The 19,028-nt window shown below is 44.3% G+C and overlaps 1 protein-coding gene across 3 annotated transcripts in view; it reads left to right on the top strand.

Annotated features, from left to right (window-relative positions):
- LOC147448327 (U11/U12 small nuclear ribonucleoprotein 25 kDa protein-like) overlaps window positions 1-13,983 on the top strand; it is a 102,393-nt gene extending 88,410 nt beyond the window's left edge. Inside the window, exons 4-6 of one of the 3 annotated variants that reach the window (XR_015189749.1) lie at window positions 6,109-6,208; window positions 11,660-11,957; window positions 13,400-13,983. Coding sequence is in view for 1 of the 3 variants with exons in the window: in XM_086524549.1 (XP_086380675.1) it covers window positions 6,109-6,208; window positions 11,660-11,755 (196 nt within the window). In the remaining 2 variants the exon portion in view is untranslated. Of the gene's footprint in view, window positions 1-6,108; window positions 6,209-11,659; window positions 12,369-13,399 lie in introns of those variants that run through there. The other 2 variants (XR_015189748.1, XM_086524549.1) reach the window with 2 other exon arrangements.
- The last annotated feature ends 5,045 nt before the right edge of the window (window positions 13,984-19,028 follow it).

Raw genomic sequence — 19,028 nt, 5'->3', positions numbered from 1 at the left:
CCTCTCCCCATGTGCAATTGACATATCACCTTCTCATTCGAGAAATTGAAAGCAGAAACTCACTTGGGAGCACACATGAACAATTAAAAAGCTGAAAATAAATACAATTTGACAGAGAGAGAAGGGAGAAGATAGACATAGTCTTGGACGCCTCCTCTTCCTGCTTTTTATGGCAGTAATTGACTACTATAGGCTTGGACACTCCAAGCGAGAAATCAGTAGGAACACACGAACAAAAATTGCAAAATCATTGAGCTTTACGAGAGAGAGAGAGAGAGAGAGAGAGAGAGAGAGAGAGAGAGAGAGAGAGAGAGAGAGAGAGGAGGAGGAGGAGGAGGAGAAGAAGAGAGTTTTAACGTCGTAGGAAACGATCCCAAGAGACCTTAAATATCTAGCCGATGAGAGAGAGAGAGAGAGAGAGAGAGAGAGAGAGAGAGAGTCGAGACGGCATGGCAGATTTTGGCACCTAGAACCACTGGCCCAAAGACTGGCGCCCCTTTTGGTGTTTCTTATGGTCTGCAGGATGAGAGGCCCAAGAGATCTTTTAAACTTACATGGGATGCCTAAAAGTAGAGCCCCAAAAGCACCTGCTTCCAAAAGCTAGCGTTGAAATCTGCCCAAAACAGCCAGTGCTTTTTTTTGGAAAACCGTACAGCCTGCCATGTCAGCACAACAACGCAAATTACAGAATTTCGTATAGTTCGCCACGTTAGCAGTCCGTATACCTATCACGTCAGCAATCAGCGCGTTTTACGGAAATCGGCCTTAGATCTCAAGCTTTGGGTTTTTAGGGTGTTGGGCCCCACGGCCAATGCTCAGAAATTCTTAACGTTGGTCAGTTCAGTTTCCCTTGTCCACTCGGCCATTTCTCTTCCATATGGACGTGCCATGTCATCACTTTGTGACATCGACTCCCTCTCGCTGTCTCCTTTTGGTGTGGGCAATAAGCCAGTCAGCCCCCTCTCTCTTTAGCAACCCACTTCCCCTATTCTTGGCTGAGCAAGTTCCCCTCTTTTTGCAAGCCTCCTACACCTATGAAAGAAAAGCCAGGCGCCCAATTTGAGCACAATTTTTGCCAACGCTAGCTTGAGAAAGAAGCTGAGGAAGTTCCGCTATGTTGATCCAGCAAGTGTTCATGACAAGTTTGCAATCGAATGTTGCTTTCCGTGTTGGGAGCACCAGGCGAAGAGTTGTATTTGAGTTCTGCCAGTGTTTGCTACTGTGTTCGGGTTTTGCAGATACTTACCTCTGAGAATGAGCGAGGAAGCTTCAGCCTACGCTCGAGGGATTCCGGAAACGGAATCCGAGACGGTTCAGAGAGCTCCATGCTCTGAGAGCAAGCCGGAAGGATCTACTGTGAGCAGAGAGCTAGTCTCTTGAGTTCCCGAATGGGAAGAAAACTACCATCAAGGATCTACTGTGAGCAGAGAGCTAGTCTCTTGAGTTCCCGAATGGGAAGAAAACTACCATCAAGTCCGAGATTTACAACGGAGGGGTTCACTCCAGTTCTTTTGCTTGTAAAAGATTCTTCCTAATTCTCTTTAAGGGGGGGGACCAACCCATCTTCAGGTCCCCAATACTGTGTCGATCTTCTCCCTTCTCTCTCTATGTCAAATTCTATTTATTTTCAGCCTATTAATTGTTCGTGCACTCTTGTTTGTGACAAGTGGAGTTCCTCTCCTGCACAACTTTGGTTCTTTCATAGGTGCCCTTGGTAGTATTTCATTATTATATTAAAATTCAGTAGTAATACAGTGTTCTCAGGGGGAGATGGTACCCCAAAAGTGATGCAATCTACCCATTTAATTGGCTTTTCAGCCCATTAATTATGTGTGTGAAAAGTTAAGATATTTGTGCCAAAGTCTGCTCCTGCTATGCAAGCACTGCTTGTGTGTAAAGCGCTTGGCTTCTGCTATGTTGGGAGTTCTTGTATATGCACTTGCCATGCAAGGACTGCTTGTGTGTGGATCGCTTGGGTCTTGCCATGTTGGGAGTGGCTATGTGTCCACTTTTCATGCATGCACTAGATTACTACAGATGCAAAATTTGATGAATTTATCATGATGAGCAACTCTGGAACGCCTCAAAACCTTAAGAATGACTCTTCAAACATTGAAATCAGATTTTCGAGCAGAAAATTATGATGATTTAATATTTTGCTAAAGTGATTTTTCATCTACATGCGCTATGCAAAGCCGCGGGAGGTCAAAAACGTTCGTTTTTTGAAAAAAGAGAAAAAGGCAACCACTCTTTGATACCATGTTGAGAAGATAGAGGAAGAGAAGAATAGAGACACGATACACAAAGACTGTAACTCCGAAGTGTGTATAATACTCACACTGGATGCATATATATAAAGGAGACCTAAGGAGTGTGAATATATATATAGCTCAATAGTAGCATAGTCTTGTGGTAGTTTAGCACTACATTACATACATCTATTTATATACTCGTAAAGCATCCTCTTCAATTTTGGCCAATATAGACCTAATTGCATCAGATGTTCATAAGTTTGCAATTCTCCATTGTGAAGACTAGTGTTTTGAAATGTGTCCACTTTCTATGCATGTGTTGCTAGTGTGTCCAGTTTCCATACATGCACTGCCAGTGTGTCTACTTTCCATGCATGCTGTCCTCCTACAACTATTTTTGGATTGCCAAATTAACGATCGGCTATTTCTGGGCAGCCGGATCTAGTCACCTTTTGTTTGTGGGTCCCTAAGTTAGCCACCTGCTATTTTTGGTCAGCAAACACCTCAAGCTCCTCTCCACCAATAGACATCTTGTAAGCACCTAAAGATGCTCAAGCTCCTTTAGTAAAGTTTGCTTCTGTTTTGCTTTATGTCACATGTGTGAATGAGCTGTGGGCAAAAGAAGGGGAAAAGAGAAGCCAACCGCTGAGTCCAGGGCCTCTATCCCCCTAGCTGCAAGGAACAGAACATGAAGCCTGAAGCAGGCTGCCTCATGGTCTGCTGAGGGGTCATCGAGAAAACGAGTAAAGTCGTAGTCAAAGAAGCCCCATCGGCGCCGAATGTCGAAGCTCGTCAGACCACGAGGGACTGCTGCAAAGGGAGACGTCTGTACCTGTAGAGGGGGTCGCAAGAAAGGCTGTCTCTCTCTCGCCAAGCGACTCGTGGCAAAGGCGCTGCCAAGAGATCTCCTAGCAGTCGGAGATGGCCCTGTCCCCTGTGTCGACTGTGGAATTGGAGTGGGAGGGGGGGGTGTAGGAGCAAGGGGAAGAGGTGGAGAAGAGGGGTGGGGGGGAGCGGCAGAGGTAGAGGGGCGAGGGGAAGAGACGGCGGGAGCAGGAGGCGGGAGGGGGGGGGGATGATGAGGAGGAGGGGAACTCTGGGGGAGGAGGGGCTGTCGAGGGTAAAGCTGAGGTGGGGGTTAGAGCAGGGACCTCATCCTGCTCAAGAGGACCGAAACGGTTCCTCGTGGGAACCCACTGCTGCTGCTGGGCAAGTGCCTGAGGACCACTCTGAGTGCCAGGCTGTCACTGTGGCCCCTGCCGTCGTCGACCACGAACCTGCTACCATCCCTCCTCCGCTGGAGCCCCAGGCTCAGAGGGTGGCTCTGCATGTGTGCTCTGTGTGTCTGCCTGTGGCTGCTGGCCAGCCCTTGCAGGCTGGGGCTGAGTCTGTGGTGTAGGTCGAGGCCTCCTCCGTGGACATGCCTTCACAAGATGGCCCATTTGTCGACAAATGAAGCACTGGTTCGGGAGGCCCGAATACTCCATGCTCTGTCTAAACTAACCCCCACTCACCCGAGGCAGAAGAATGACCTTCGGGAGAGTATGAGTGTCCCTAACCAGAACGCAAACTGAGGGAATGCCGGCCGCCTTGGCAGCTACTGAGGCTGTCGTGCGAGGTGTCTCGAGGACAGTCCTAATCGCTGAGCTTATCCTGGACAAAAGTGGTAGGTACTCCCTCCGTAAACCAGGAAAGCAGACGGAGATGGGGATGTCTGCCTCCTCTACCAGAACATCTGAAGCAGGGTCAAAACCATGTCTCCACTGTCGAAAGTGGGCTTGAGCTGCTCGGATGGTCAATGGACTCATGGCGATGACCTTGGACGCCATCTCGGGGGTCTTGAACTCGATTTGGTAGTAGCCTCGTCCGAGGATCTGAACGTCCAAGATCTTGCCCACCTCTGCGAGAAGGCGGGCCTGGAGAAAATCACGCAGCTCTCCTCTGCTGGGTCTGGTACCGAGGATCTTGCAGATGACAGAAGTCGCCTGCAGGCGCTCTACCTCTGCGGCTAGGCTCGCTTGCTCTATCGGTGATAGAGCAAGTCGAATGGTGGCCTCAGCGGGGTCGGGCGAAGGAGCTTCAGTGGAGTCCATCTGTGGCGGAGCCTGAGCCTCCATTTGTGTCTACTGCTGTGGTGGAGAAAGAGTGGGTAAAGCAAATCTTCTGCAAAGGGACCCCGGTAGGCACTGTCAAAGAACTATCACTGCCAGAGCCAATCGACAAAAGAAACCCCGGCGTGAGAAAAGGAAAAACGAAATGAGCCGCGGGCGGGGGGGGGGGGGGGGGGGGAGTTTCAGTGAATGAAGAGAGGTGGGGGAGGGTGGGACAGGCAGCATAGCGAGGCGTTGGAGAGGGCAGTGGGCAGCGCAGTGAGGGGCAGCGGGGGATGAGGGCGGGCGGGCAGGCGCAGGGGCAGCGCAAGGGGGGGGCAGGCGTCAGCAGAAGCGGGTGGGCGGGCAGGAAGGCAGCCAGCGGGAGGGGCAGCGCAAAGGGGTGTGGGCGAGGGAGCAGCGCAGGGGCGGGGTTGGAGCGAGGGGGATGAAGCGCGAGGACGCGGGGGGGGGGGGGGGGGGGGTCTGAAGAGAGGGGGCAGCGCAGGCAACGCAGGGGTGGGGGCGGGACAGCAGCAGCGAGCAAATTTTTTCTCTCAGGAGTTCCCACTCTTGAAGCTGCATTGAGTTGTTTTGAAGTATGAAACTTCATTCAAGTGTGCAAAAACTGGTGGCCTATTTGATGACTTCCCACAAAAGGGTTACAATCTGCCTATCTATTCTAGAGATCAATCTCTCTACTTGTTCTCTAAAAAGCAAAGAACTAATTAGTAGCACAACCAAGCAAGAGAGAGTGTTTGTGTTGGTGTGATGATTCGGTGCCATTTGTCTTCTGCGCTTGATAGAACAGGAGTAAAAACTTCACAAATTGCAAATCGCACAATAGAAGAGAGTCGAAAATGACTAAAGTACGTTTGATGTACCTTTGCATATGCACAACTGCCTTTCAATAAGATTGTCTTGGTTTGTTGGAGAACGTAAATATACCAATTGCATAACAAGTATTTGGCCTAGTATCGCACATGGGAAGAACCCTTGCTTCTTGCGCTGCTTGATGTCAACCAACAGTGAAGGATCTGTAAGGAAAGTTTAGCATTCACCTTCATTAACGTGCTCATAGGCTTTCAAATGCTTTCAAGATCTTGGTTGGGTAGTTCTATTGAGGGATGGTGATACTAGTTGAAGCTTGCCTAACCTCAATTCCTAAACAATAATGTAGAAGCCCCTAGTCTTTCATTAAGTAGAACTTGTTTTGAAAATGATTAATGTGCTCTTCATGATCACTTGTAAGGATCTAGCTATCCACATACAAAATGACAATAACATACTTTCCATTTTTCTTTATCATAAATTTTTGCATAGAAGCACAAAGCACCCCTCTTAAAACCAAGCGTTTTGGAGGAAAAAAAAATCCTTTGGTATCATGCCTCCATTCAAAGCCTTTTTTCAACGTGCGAGCTTATCTTTGGGATGGGGCAAATCAAACACAGGTGGTTGAGATACATACACCTGCCACTTGAGTTGCTCATTTGAAAAGGCCAATTTCACAGCAAATACGATGCGAATAGCAGTCATGCAAGATGTTGTAGCAGATGTTTCGTTTGACATCAAACCCTCCAATAGGATTTTGTTGTGCTTATTAAAGACAGTGAGGTGGAAAATTGTGAGGTAGTTTTGAGTGAATTGTTTTTTGTGATTGTGACTGTCCAAGGGACAAGATGCGTAAGTTGACAATTTTATTTAGTATTTCACAGACAAACTCAGTTTTGCTGCAGTCACTAAATTGTTTCATCTGATATATGCAGGAGACATGTTTGGAAAAATTACAGCTTGTGCTATTTGAACCAGAAGCTGCTTGACGATTTGATTCCTGTGCAGGACTATGGTATAAGAAACAATTGCCAGGTGAACCTTAGTGTCCTTGGAGCGTATGAATTATGATCTAAACAGTATAGCAGATTTTTTTTTCGCGGAAGTAATGTAATTTTGCTTGCAATCATCCGAGACCCTTAATCTGTTTCCATGCTGGTGCTTAGTAAAGAATCATGTTCAAGATGTGCACCTTTGGGGGTGGCTCTCTATGTGTATTCAACCCCACTTAACTTGAAAGTACATTGGAGCTGATGAGGCAGAAACAGGAATAGTATGTGTGGAGACAACAATATGAGCGGCTAGATGATCAAGGCAGGTGAAGAGAGGTGGTTATAGAGAGCATAGACAGACGGTATTTGACTTTTGAGCCAGAACAATATCCATCTCTAGCTGGTTATTTCAAGGCTGGGGACTCCCGTTATAATTGAGTGGTTGAGGTGTCCGTTTATGAAAGTATTTTGACAGAACCTGGGTGTATATGCTTCCTATTGAGATAGGTCAACAAGATAGGGGTCTCTCTTGCTCATGTCTCTTTCAAGTTAATCGTCATAGGAGAGGAGACCAAATTAGGACACCGGCCGGATGGGTGTTCAATGTGCGTTGGATGTGGTGTGAACACGGACTGTGTGGCTGGGCACCTATGAAAGGAGGCGAAGGCCTCATTTGTGGAAGACGGCATCCGTTGGCAGATTGCCAGGCTGAGATCACCTCAAGGAGGTAAGGCTAGGTGGTATGGGACGCTCGGTTGTACAGGTGTTTGTCTACAGCCTTGGAGGTTGGCCTAGCTAGGGGCTGCTGCCGAATGGTGGTTGAGTGGTTATCCCAATGCGTATGGCGGTCCAGGTGGCCGAGAGATCCTTGTAGTATGTTTCAATTTGTAGTAAGTAAACTGTTTTAAATCTTATCTATAGACAGTAGTCAACAAATTTTGGTCAAGTATGGTTCAGCCCAGGAGAGCCAACCAAATTTTTTCTTCCAGCCTCCGACAAGGTACATTGGAGACATAACTAGTTAAGACTAAATGTATAGGTTGACATGGCTGCCACCACGCATCAGTCTGGCTACTCTAAAAAGAAGGCACCTTGCCCTTGAATACTGAGAAACAGAAAGGACAGTTAACTGCATGCAGCAAGGAGTATTGAGATTGATGCAAGCCTTCATGCAGAAAGCACTTGAGACGGTTAGCAAGCATTTTTGCCATTAGTTTATATACCACGGGCATGAGTGTAATAGGCCGCCAATGAGAGAATTCTTCACACAATGCATGCTTAGGTATCAGCTTGAGCAAACCTTCTTTCCAAGAGGAGGGCAATTCCTGTTGTTGCCAAGTTGTATTCATCATGAACAACAGAGGAGAGCAATTCCTGTTGTTCCCAAGCTGTATTCATCATGAACAACAGAGGCAACTTCAAATGATCCTAGAAAGATAAGAAAAGTCCAGAGAGAGACCATCCCAACCAAGAGCTCTCCATCAACCCAAATCAAGCAAGCTAGCATGTAATTCCGACTCAGTGAAAACAGCTTCCAAGTCTTGAGCTTGCCGCACTGAAAGAATGGGAGTAACATGCGATAGAAACATGTGAGGCGCTTGGTGAGCTTCTCTCGTAGGACAAGAAGGGGCCTCAAAAATCTTGCCATAATGAGAGTGTAGGGCTAGTGCTAGCTCTCGAAAAGTGGAGGTCCACTCCCTTGACGGTAATTTAACTCTTCGTATAGCTTGAGACTGCTGCCTAGAGTGATGCAAATGCTGGAAAATTGTTAAGAAGCAGGTCCTTTATCTGCCAAAGCCTGTTGACGAGCTCGAGTTTGCCATTTGGCCAATTTCCTCTCATCATTGTGCCGTAACATAGCGCGAGCAGAAAAAAACTCAGTCATTTGAGTGTCAGTAAGAGAAGAATGATTAGCCAAGTGCATTAATCTGCTACAAGCATCCTTTGCCTGATTAACTAGTTCCCTTAATTGTGACAAATAATCCCTGCCATAATCTTGGATAACACATTGAACTGGCATAACAAAGCGGAACCAGGCTATGTCCATATCAACATACATCTGGGAGATCAAAGGCGGGATGATATCCACAATCATAGCGTGAAAAGGCTTATGCTTGAGATAAGCATTATTGACATGCAAAAGTCTCTTCTTGGGTAGATAGCCATTGACATCAAAAGAGCCAAAACAAAGTTTCAAGCATATGGGAAAATGATCTGATAGACACATAGCATAATCAATCCTCATCCCGCATACAAAGTCATCATACTGTTGCATGTGAAAAACATACTAGCGATCTAGTCGAGCGCGATACATAGATTGAGCATTATGCTGAAAAGTGAATCCTGGATCAGTCGCATGTAAAAAGGGCCATAAATCAAGCCCATTACAGGTCGACATGAATTGGTCCCATGATTGCCGTTCCATATGAAGCATGTGAGAATGGCCAGTAGTATTATCCGCAAGATTTGGTGCATTATTAAAATCCCCGCAAAGAAAGGCATTGGAATGCAAACAATAAGAGGAGATAGCACTCCACAACCGTGCCCTATATGCAGAAGCTGTGTATACATATAATCCTCCAAATTCGAAAACTTCCCTATTAACAATACATTGGATGACCATCCATCTCCCAACCGGGTCATTGAAAACCAAGGTCGGGAAGAGTTCATGTCGAACAAGTATAAGCACTCCAGAATAGCCAGTTGATCCTGCATAAGCTATCCAGTAGCCCGCAAAGTAAGAAGTCTGTCCTCAAATTGATGTTGGTTATGCTCTTGAAGAACCACAATGTCCGCTTTACATGTATATACATAGTGCCAGGTAAGCCGCCACTTGTCGTGATTGCATAACCCACGCACATTATAGGAGATACAATTCAAAGAACTATGCATTCTGTATGGTATATACAGTGGGCAAGGAAACCGGAAAAAGGGGAGAAAGCTCAAGTACCAGTGCCCATCGACACATCCTCCCCAGTTGTAGGTACCTGAGGAGGTGGGTCAAGACCTGGACCCGGATGATTGAAAATAAAGGCACCTTGCAATGAAGAGGCTTCTCTTGTAACAACTTCCTTGTAAGAGCGAACCACCTTGTCCCAAGCTTCAGCCAAAGAAGTGTTGTCATTACAAGGGAGTTTTTTCTGGCAGCATTCTTCAAAGGGGGCACATAATTACGAGAAGATGCCGGAATACGGGCTGTAGCAGCTTTATCGGGTTTCTTGGGCACTATCCAAGTTTGAGAGGTCGAAGCCTATTCGTTTCCTTTGTCTTTAATATTTGGAGAAGCAGAAAGTGCAGACAATTGTAAATGTTTCCCTTTGCCTTTATTCGCCCCAGCTGTCGGGGAGGAGGTTGAAGCACCTTTGGTTTGAGCCTCAATAGAAGATTTCGGAGGGGAGTGAGGTTGAGGAGTGGGACGGCTGAAGGAGGTGGTTGCAGATTTGGTTCCGGGCATTCGGACTGCATATGACCAAATTTGCCATAGCGGAAGCAAGAATTTGCAAACTTGCCCCATTTAAGCTTAAATGGATGCTTTCCAACCACTGCATCCCCAGAATCAATCGAAATACCTTCTAGTGTGGGGATATGTGTGTCCCACAGAATACAAAAACGGTTTGTGTTTGCGTCCAACTTAGGAGGGCAAATGACTTTGCCCAGCTGAGCAGCCAACAAAGGAAGAAAGTGACGCCAAGTGCGAGGAACGTCGACCACCTCAACCCAAACGGGACACTTGTGACGAATGAGACTCTGATAGTCCTTGGTGAGGGCCCAAGGCAATACATGAGTCATCTGCGTGTTGAAAAAAAGAGGAGACATTTCAAGCAGAGCATCCCGAGAATCCATGTCGGCCAGCAAGACTTCATAGAATCCTCGCACGGCAAAGTAAACCCCTCGGACTGCTTGCCGTTTGAATAGGAAATCAACCCACTGGCCTACATCCTGAGCCGCAGGCATTCTACCCGGGAAAAAAAGAATCACCGCGTTAAGTGCATATTGAGCAATAGGATCCATAAGCTGGGATGTGCACTTCCATGACGGGAGCGGATCCTTCCCAGGCTTGACGTGCATCCTCGAAGTCCTCATGCAAACATTCTTTGATAAGGCTTAAAGCATCCATATCCGACGATTCCATGGCTTTCCGGCGCTTGTATATACACTGATCAATCGAATCCATGTGAAGCTCTCACACACACACACACACACACACACACACACTCTTTTTTTGGGGTTTTTGATAGTTGACTGCTATTGACAGAGACAGACATGCACAGGCTAGTTTTACAGTAACACTCACACCTCTTTCTCTCTCACACAAAACGATAGAAGGACCGCGTGTAGGCGAAATCAAACTTCAACCACCGGTGCGCTGTGAAGGGCCTGCACAGGGTAGATGTTGTGCAGAACAGAGTCACGCGGTGGCAGAAGGATTTACCACGCACCCAAATCCCCTAGGTGTGCACATACACGCACGCGTGCGCGCGCACACACAGATCAAGAGCTTGCAGAAGCGCTGGTCTAGGAGGGTACGCCTGCTCTTCCCATCGGAGCTTTGACAATCAGCTCAGCTTCGCCCGTCATCACACACACACACACACACACACACACACACACGGGGCACAGAGCTATGAGGAAGTGCTGAATATCCAACTCTGCGTATAAAGCTACAGCAGGTCCAGGTGATTCGTGCGACCAAGCTGGGGCAGAAGTTCGTGCTACAGAGCTGGGCAAGAGGTTCGCGTGTCAGGGAGTTCTCTCTCGCACTCAACTGGCACAGACCGCGTGCTCACACACTCAGATTGGTCGGCTCGTTTGCTCACTCTCATACACACACAAGTATAGATGCACAAAATGTATCTAAAGGCTAACCCATACCTAACATACCATACCCACACACACACACAAGAATAGATGCACAAAATGTATCTAAAGGCTAACCCATACCTAACATATCATACCCAGCATACCTAACGTCTTGCAAATAAGTTGAACAAGAGATGTGCAGATCAAGGGTGGGACTATCTACCTACACCTGTTCAAGAGTGCATATGTTTATCTAGGATTGGTCAGCCTACATGGCATTATGCTCTCCCATGGTGCTAATGATGCTGGTACCTGCAATGCTATGAGATCAATTATCCTTCTTTATTTGAGCAAAAAACGTGTATTCTTGGCTCTCTTCAATGTCATTTCTAAATCATGATGTAGATATGGCCTCATTAGGAGCATAAAAAATGTTTGGTCCTTTCTTGAGTTCTCAATGATGATAAGGTTTGATAGCACTCAAGAGTCGTACCAGCTGTGTTTTATGTGCCATTTCTTGCACCATTCCATTGGATTAGGTCATCCATCGCCTCTAGACCTAGTATGAACATATATCTCTTGTGTGGGTACTTCGTGGGTGGTCTGTTGTGCATTTGTGTGATGACAAGTTCTTATGGTTTTTTAATGATCTGTAGCTGTTTGCAGAAAATCACTTGATTTTGTGCTTATGTAGGTTCAATTCGTGTCACACATAGCAACAAAAGAAAGTGGCCAACATTCCCGAGCTAAAAGACGTCGTTTCTTTCATGGCCTCAGCAAGCACGCATAGCCAAGGGGTGGAAGGTGAGGTCTTCTCAGATCAGGCATGCGCATCACAATGAGGACAGTAGCTGCCTGGTTCATGACAAAAGATTCTTTTGCCAACAGCATTCTTCCACTTATGTTTTTACTTTTGGTCCAAACTCTGCCAAGGACTGCGGTGTAGATGTGCTTCAGTCTGCTCGCATGCAAGCATGCATCTTCCTCTCATCGTATGTGCTTTGACAATCTTCTGCTCTTAGTTGTTTGCAGTTTCAGATGCCTCAATCACTAACAAAAGTTCATTAATCAGATACAGGACGTATAATCACAATGTTTTTAAGATGAAAGAAGAAATTTTGCTTGTGGTATAGTTGATAACAAAGGGTCTTTCTATGACCTCCTGCCAAACTGAAGAGCTGTGCATGGAATGATGGGAACCCCTTTCCTCTTGAAACTCATCAATACTATTTTCTGGCGCAACAAGCTTGAATTTCCTTGGGCCTGCAATAAGCTTGGCTGAACATGTAAAGAGCATGGTTGTGGCACTACAAAACAGTTGCAAAAGACCAATATTCCCAGGAGACCATCAATAGTGATTCTATGTTTAAGAATATATTCAAAGTAAAAAATGATTCTGTGTCTGGAGGGGACAATCTGCTCTGTGAAGCGTGCCACCAATCATCATTATCAAGAAATGTAAAAAATGTAGATCGGTATGCTGTGAACATCGTATAAATTGGTGCATTATGTTCTGTGGATCTTCTCAACCTTAGCACATGTTAGACCACGAGAGAGGTAGCTATCCATGTATCTTGGATAAGTATTGAACTATCCTCTGTAGTATGCACCTAAAATGCCCTTGGTAGAAATTTATACAATGCCATGAGAGAGATGGCTATCTATCACTAGATTGGTGACCAGATACTTTTGGACAAAGCCATGAGAGCGATAACTATCGATCACTAAATTGGTAACATAACACTTTTATGTCCTTGGACACTTTTGTGTCCTCTTAACTTAGCAACTTCCTACAATTACTCTTGACATCCAAGATGGTTCTAAAGTGCTCTATATCCACAAAGCTAGCTTATGACTCGGCAAAAAGTTGGAATTTTTTGGGGCTACCGATTCCACCTTTAGAGTTGGGTTTGAATAACATTTTTAAACCTAACTCGAGCCTGTGCTATTTTTGGCCCATTTTTTTGAAATTGGCTTTAGATAATCTTAAAACACAAGTTAGTGACCTCTAAATTGCTACATAGTTAGCATAGGTAGTGCTAAAGGTATTTTTATGCTTCTAAAAATTTGAAAAGCCTATGTTTGGAAGTTGTGGCCATGTATGGAAATTCTTTGTGCTTATTTGTTTGTAAAATTCACATTTTCATGAATATTTTGGAAGTGCCTTTGTAATCAAAAGGCATTTTGAGTGTGTTTAGGAGTTCTCACTATGTAACTCTTTCTCCTTGAGTTTTTGGACACTTAATATCCCAAATAGCAAACAATACAAAGCCGAAAATATTTTTCATTTTACCATGATCGGAGTCAATTTGAGTTATTACCATGTTGTCTTCAAAGTATTAAATTTAACTTAGCACATATGGTACATTCAAGCTTAGGTCCAAGTACAATTTTAATTTGATGCCAACATAATAGGTTTGTATGTTGGAATTAGGGTTGCAGGAAAACGTACACAGCTTGGAGAAGGCGAAGGAAGCTCAAGGCACACAACAGAGAGTGTATTACTTAGTGTGCAATGGAAAGATAGATAGACCTAGAATGAATGGGCGTATATACAATGCACGAAAAAAAGCGTCCTAAAGAGGGAAAAAATGCCCCGGCGGTCCTAAGTGTGTTCACACACATCACTACCACATGTATATGGTAACAATTTTCCCCTGGAGTGATGCGGTGAACGAGAGGTGATGCAACAGCCTCAAATTTTTCATCTTGAAAGTAGCATTCAAATCAACTTTAAATTCAACAATATGTCTTTCATTTGGTCCAATGACCAGCAAATCATCTACATGAAGAACCACAATGAGAAGTACATTGCCTTCACACTTGACATACAATGTGCTTTCTGTTGGACTGTTACAAAAGCCTCGTTTGACCAAATGAGAGTCAGCCTTCTCATACCAAGCACGATGAGATTGCTTCAACCCATACAAAGCTTTGTTACATTTGCACACCTTATCCTCTTGTCCTTTCTTAACAGAACCGCGAGGTTGCGTTACATAAACTTCCTCAAATATGTCACCATTCAAGAAAGCAGTAACAATGTCTGATTGTTATATATCCCAACCAAAATGAGTTGTCAATGCACATAGAAAACGCACAGTAGTCATACGACAAGTGGGAGCAAAAGTCTCTTCATAATCTATGTCTTTTTGTTGTGCATAACCCTTTGCAACAAGTCGAGCCTTATAGTGATCAGTCTCACCGTCTGGCTTGTGTTTCAACTTGTAAACCCACTTTGTACCAATGGCCTTTTTGCCAGGAGGTAAATTTCTATGTGTCATTTTCTATAAGTGCACCATATTCTGATTGCATGACAGTCATCCAATTTTTTGAAATTATGTGCTTCATCAAAAGATAGAGATTCCTCAACATCATGTAGGTTAGACACAGCCAAAGCATAACAATCTAATGCATAAGATGCATGGCGAGAGCCTGAACAAGTACGACTAGACAAAGGTGCATCCAATTTACTGTCACGCAATGCATGCACTCGCTATTTTGGCATACCTCTAGTCTGCTCATTTTCAGCCCTTTCTTTATCAAGTACATCATGTACATCGGCATCAGTATAGGCTCATCTGTAACATTTTCAGAAACCCCCATAGGTTGTACATTTGCCTCATTGGAATTTACATTCAAACTTTCACCACTCAAAAGAGGCAACAAAGTGTCATAAATGTCATGTGAGCTTACATTATTGTCTCTAGTACATGACAAGAAGGGCTGAACACAATCTTCCACAAACACATCCCATGAAACCGAAAAACGCTTTGTTTGTGGATGATGCAACCTGTAACCTTTGCTTTCAGCACTATAACCAACAAAAATACGTTTGATAGTGAAGGAGTACGAGCGGAAGTGCGACGCGAGAGAGAGTGCGAGAAGAAGAGCACGACGATATGGTGAACTCGCTCTACTGTAATGTGTAGAGCATAGTGAGTTCTTATTAGGTTTTAACAAAAGAATATGTGTATATACCTGGCGGCCCGCCCACTTACCTTGGCGACCATATTGGGCTTTATACCCCAACAACCTCCCACTTAAAATCCAATGTGGTACTTTAAGTGTGAGAGAAGCTACTATACAAGCTAACATACAAGAGATCTAGAGAAGTGATGCACTACCCTACGCTTAACTGCTTGCGAAAATGCGCAAAGCTCTCTGAGGGAAGTCCTTTTGTAAGTAGATCAGCAGGATTTTCTGTGGTGTGAACTTTGACAAGCTGAAGTTGCTTATCCTCGAGCATTTCCCTGATGAAATGATACTTCACATCCACATGCTTTGTCTTTGAGTGATAAACTGGATTGCGAGCCAATTGTATAGCACTTTGACTATCACAATATAACACAGACATCTCTTCTTTGATTCCCAAGTCTGTTACTAGTCGATTAAGCCAAATTGATTCTTTGCATGCCTCTGATGCTGCAACATATTCAGCCTCTGTAGTAGACTGAGTAACACAATCTTATAATCTAGAACGCCATGATACTACGCCACCAGCCAATGTAAAGACATACCCTGACGTAGACCTTCGGTTGTCTAAGTCACCTACATAATCTGAGTCTGTAAAACCCTTTACACTTAGCTCCTGACTCCCATAGCATATACGCATACTCTTTGTAGCTTTCAGATATCTCAATATTCCTTTCACTGCCTCCCAATGTTTCTTGCTTGGGTTTGACATGTATCGACTTACTACTCCCACTGCAAATGCAATGTCTGGGCGAGTAGCAATCATTGCATACATCAAACTACCCACTGCAGACGCATATGAAATCTTATCCATTTCAGCCTGCTCTTCATCAGACACAGGACAATCTTGTTTGCTAAGTTTCACATATGGTGGCAATGGAACACTCAATGCCTTTCCCTTCTCCATATTGAAACGTTGCAAAACCTTGTCAATATACTCTGTTTGAGATAACCAAATCAACTTCTTTGATCTGTCTCTCTCAATGCGCATACCAAGTATATGACTTGCCTCACCCATGTCTTTCATGTCAAACGATTTTGCCATCTTTGACTTCAAAGCTGAAATTTCTTCCAAGTGCTTGCCAGCAATCAACATGTCATCCACATACAAAATAAGGATCAGCCAACTGCCATCCTTAGCCTTCTTTGTATATAGACAGTGATCGAACTCACTACGTGTGTAGCCTTGAGAAAGCATAAACTTGTGGAACTTATGGTACCATGCCCTCGGTGATTGTTTTAAGCCATAAAGACTCTTTAACAACTGGCATACCAAATCTTCCTTGTCTTTCTCAACAAACCCTTATGGCTGTTGCATGTAAATTTCCACATCTAAATCACCATGCAAGAACGCTGTCTTGACATCCATTTGGTGCAACACCAAATCTAATATGGCAACCAATGCAAGAAAGCATCTCAATGTAGTCATCTTGACCACCGGAGAGAACACTTCATCAAAGTCAATTCCTTGTTCTTTCTTAAAGCCCTTGGCAACAAGCCTTGCTTTGTACTTTGGCTGACTATCATGAGCGGTGATCTTATACCTGTAAACCCATTTACAAGGTAGAGCCTTTTTGCCCTGTGGTAATTTAACTAGCTTCCATGTCTGGTTTTTATGCAGAGCTGTCATCTCTGACTGCATGGCCAATTGCCAATTCTCGGAGTCCTTCATTTGCACTGCTTCCTTGTAACATGAAGGCTCATTGCAATCAGTCAACATGACATAGTTCATAGATGGAACAAACCTATCAGGAGGTTGCGTGATACGTCAAGATCTACGCACAATAGGTGGCTCAGGCTCAGCCACAACCTGTGGTTCCACTCTATCCTGTCCTTGCTCCTCTTGAGCCCTGACATTTTGTCTTGCACGTGCAGGTCCATCTTCTTGGAAGACAACTCTTCTAATCTCCTCAACCCTCTCTGGTTTAGAATGATATTTGGCTTCATTAAAGTGAACATCATTGTTGCGGATAACCTTTCTGGATTCGGGATCCCAAAGTCTGTACCCCATCTCACTAGAATTACCATAGCCTAAAAAGATGCACTTTCTACTCTTTGGCTCAAGTTTGTTCCTAAATTCCTTTGGAACATGAGTATATGCCTCATAGCCAAAGACTCTGAGATGCTTGTATGAGGGCATTTTGCCTGACCATACCATCTCTGCCACTGAATCCTTCTGCAAAACCTTGCTAGGAGATCTATTTATAAGATGAACAGCTGTTGATACAGCTTCAGCCCAAAACCCATTTTGCAGTTGTGCATTAGACAACATACTTCTGACCTTCTCTTGTATGGTCCTATTCATCCTCTCAACAACACCATTTTGAGGAGGATTGTAAGGAGCAGTAAGTTCACGTTTTATACCTTTTGACTCACAAAAGTCCTGAAAGGCCTTTGAAACATACTCTCCACCATTGTTAGTGCGTAAGCATTTAAGCTTCTTGCCACTCTGATTCTCCACAAGTGTCACAAACGTTTTGAAAACACTAAACGCTTCATCCTTGTGCTTGAGAAAGTATCGAGTGATCATCTATAAGTGTCATAAAGTAAGAAGCTCCCCCTAGAGATAGTTTAGGCATAGGTCCACACAAATCACTATGAACAAGTGCCAACTATGTATCTCTTCTACTGCCTCTATGCTTAGTGGCTGCTGTGTTTGCTTACCATACAAACAATGTTCACAGAATTCAAAATCATTAAATGACAAGCCAGGAAAATAACCAGAACGAGACAAGATTTCCATTCCCTTCTTGGACATATGTCCTAACCGGCTATGCCACAAAGAAACATTCGGCTGCTTGGTTACATTGATTACATTTTTAGAGACATTTGATACATAAATCATGTAAAGTCCTCCAGACTTTACTCCATGTGCTACTGTCATAGAACCCTTGGATATCTTCCACATGTTCTGTCCGAAAGTGGTGATGTAGCCAGCATCATCAAGTAAACATGTGCTGATCAAGCTCTTTGTAATTGCGGGAACATGTCTCACATTCTTCAGCGTGAAAGAAGAGCCATTCTAAAACTTCAATTGAACATCTCCAGCTCTGATACCAGTTGAAGGAGTACGAGCGGAAGTGCGACGCGAGAGAGAGTTTGAGAAGAAGAGCACGACGATATGGTGAACTCGCTCTATTGTAATGTGTAGAGCATAGTGAGTTCTTATTAGGTTTTAACAAAAGAATATGTGTACATACCTGGCAGCCTGCCCACTTACCTGGGCGACCACATTGGGCTTTATACCCCAATAGATAGCCTTATCATCCAATTTTCTATGTTGTGTTTGTGGCACCAAAGCATATGCCAAACAACCAAAAACACGCATGTGCTCAATAGAAGGCTTTCTATATTTCATGCTTCATATGGAGTAATAGACTGCAAAGCTTTTGTAGGGCACCTGCTTAGTACATAAGTCGCACACTTCATGGCCTCAAGCCAAAAAGAATGCGGTTAAGGTTGACTTTTGACCATACATTGTGCCATTTTTGTAAGTGACCTGTTTTTCCTCTCAGCAACACCATTTGCTGAGGCGTATAAGGCATTGTACATTGGTGTTTTATCCCACGACTAGCAAAAAATGCATTAAATTCATGAGACATATACTCCCCCCCTTGATCGCAACAGAGGGTGACCATAGTATATTTCGAGACATTTTCAGCCATAGCTAGAAATTGTTTGAAGTACATAAAAACTTCGGACTTCGCTTTAAGCGGAAATACCATGCATACCTGGAGTAATCATCAATGAAAGTCACAAAGTAAAGGTAATTTTCCAAGGACGGAGTTTGCATGGGCCCACAAACATCACTATGCACAAGCTGCAACCTGCATGTAAGCCTAACTGAACCATCCGTTGAAAACTTAGAACGTTGCATCTTACCCAGAATACAGCCTTCACAAACATGTTTGACATGTGCTTCAAGAGGCGGTAAAGAATCAACCATATCAGATTTTTGCAAACACAGCAAAGTAGAAAAATTCAGATGATCAAAACGTGCATGTCAAAGTTTTGCATTAAAAATAGCTTTTCAATCCAAAACTATATTTACAAAATTTTGCCCACACTTGTCATACAGAGTGAGCTTATAC

Source organism: Adiantum capillus-veneris, chromosome 11 (assembly GCF_014529385.1).
Source record: "Adiantum capillus-veneris isolate H3 chromosome 11, ASM1452938v2, whole genome shotgun sequence".
Taxonomy (NCBI): Eukaryota; Viridiplantae; Streptophyta; class Polypodiopsida; order Polypodiales; family Pteridaceae; genus Adiantum; species Adiantum capillus-veneris.
This window is presented reverse-complemented; position numbering and strand designations above follow the sequence as displayed.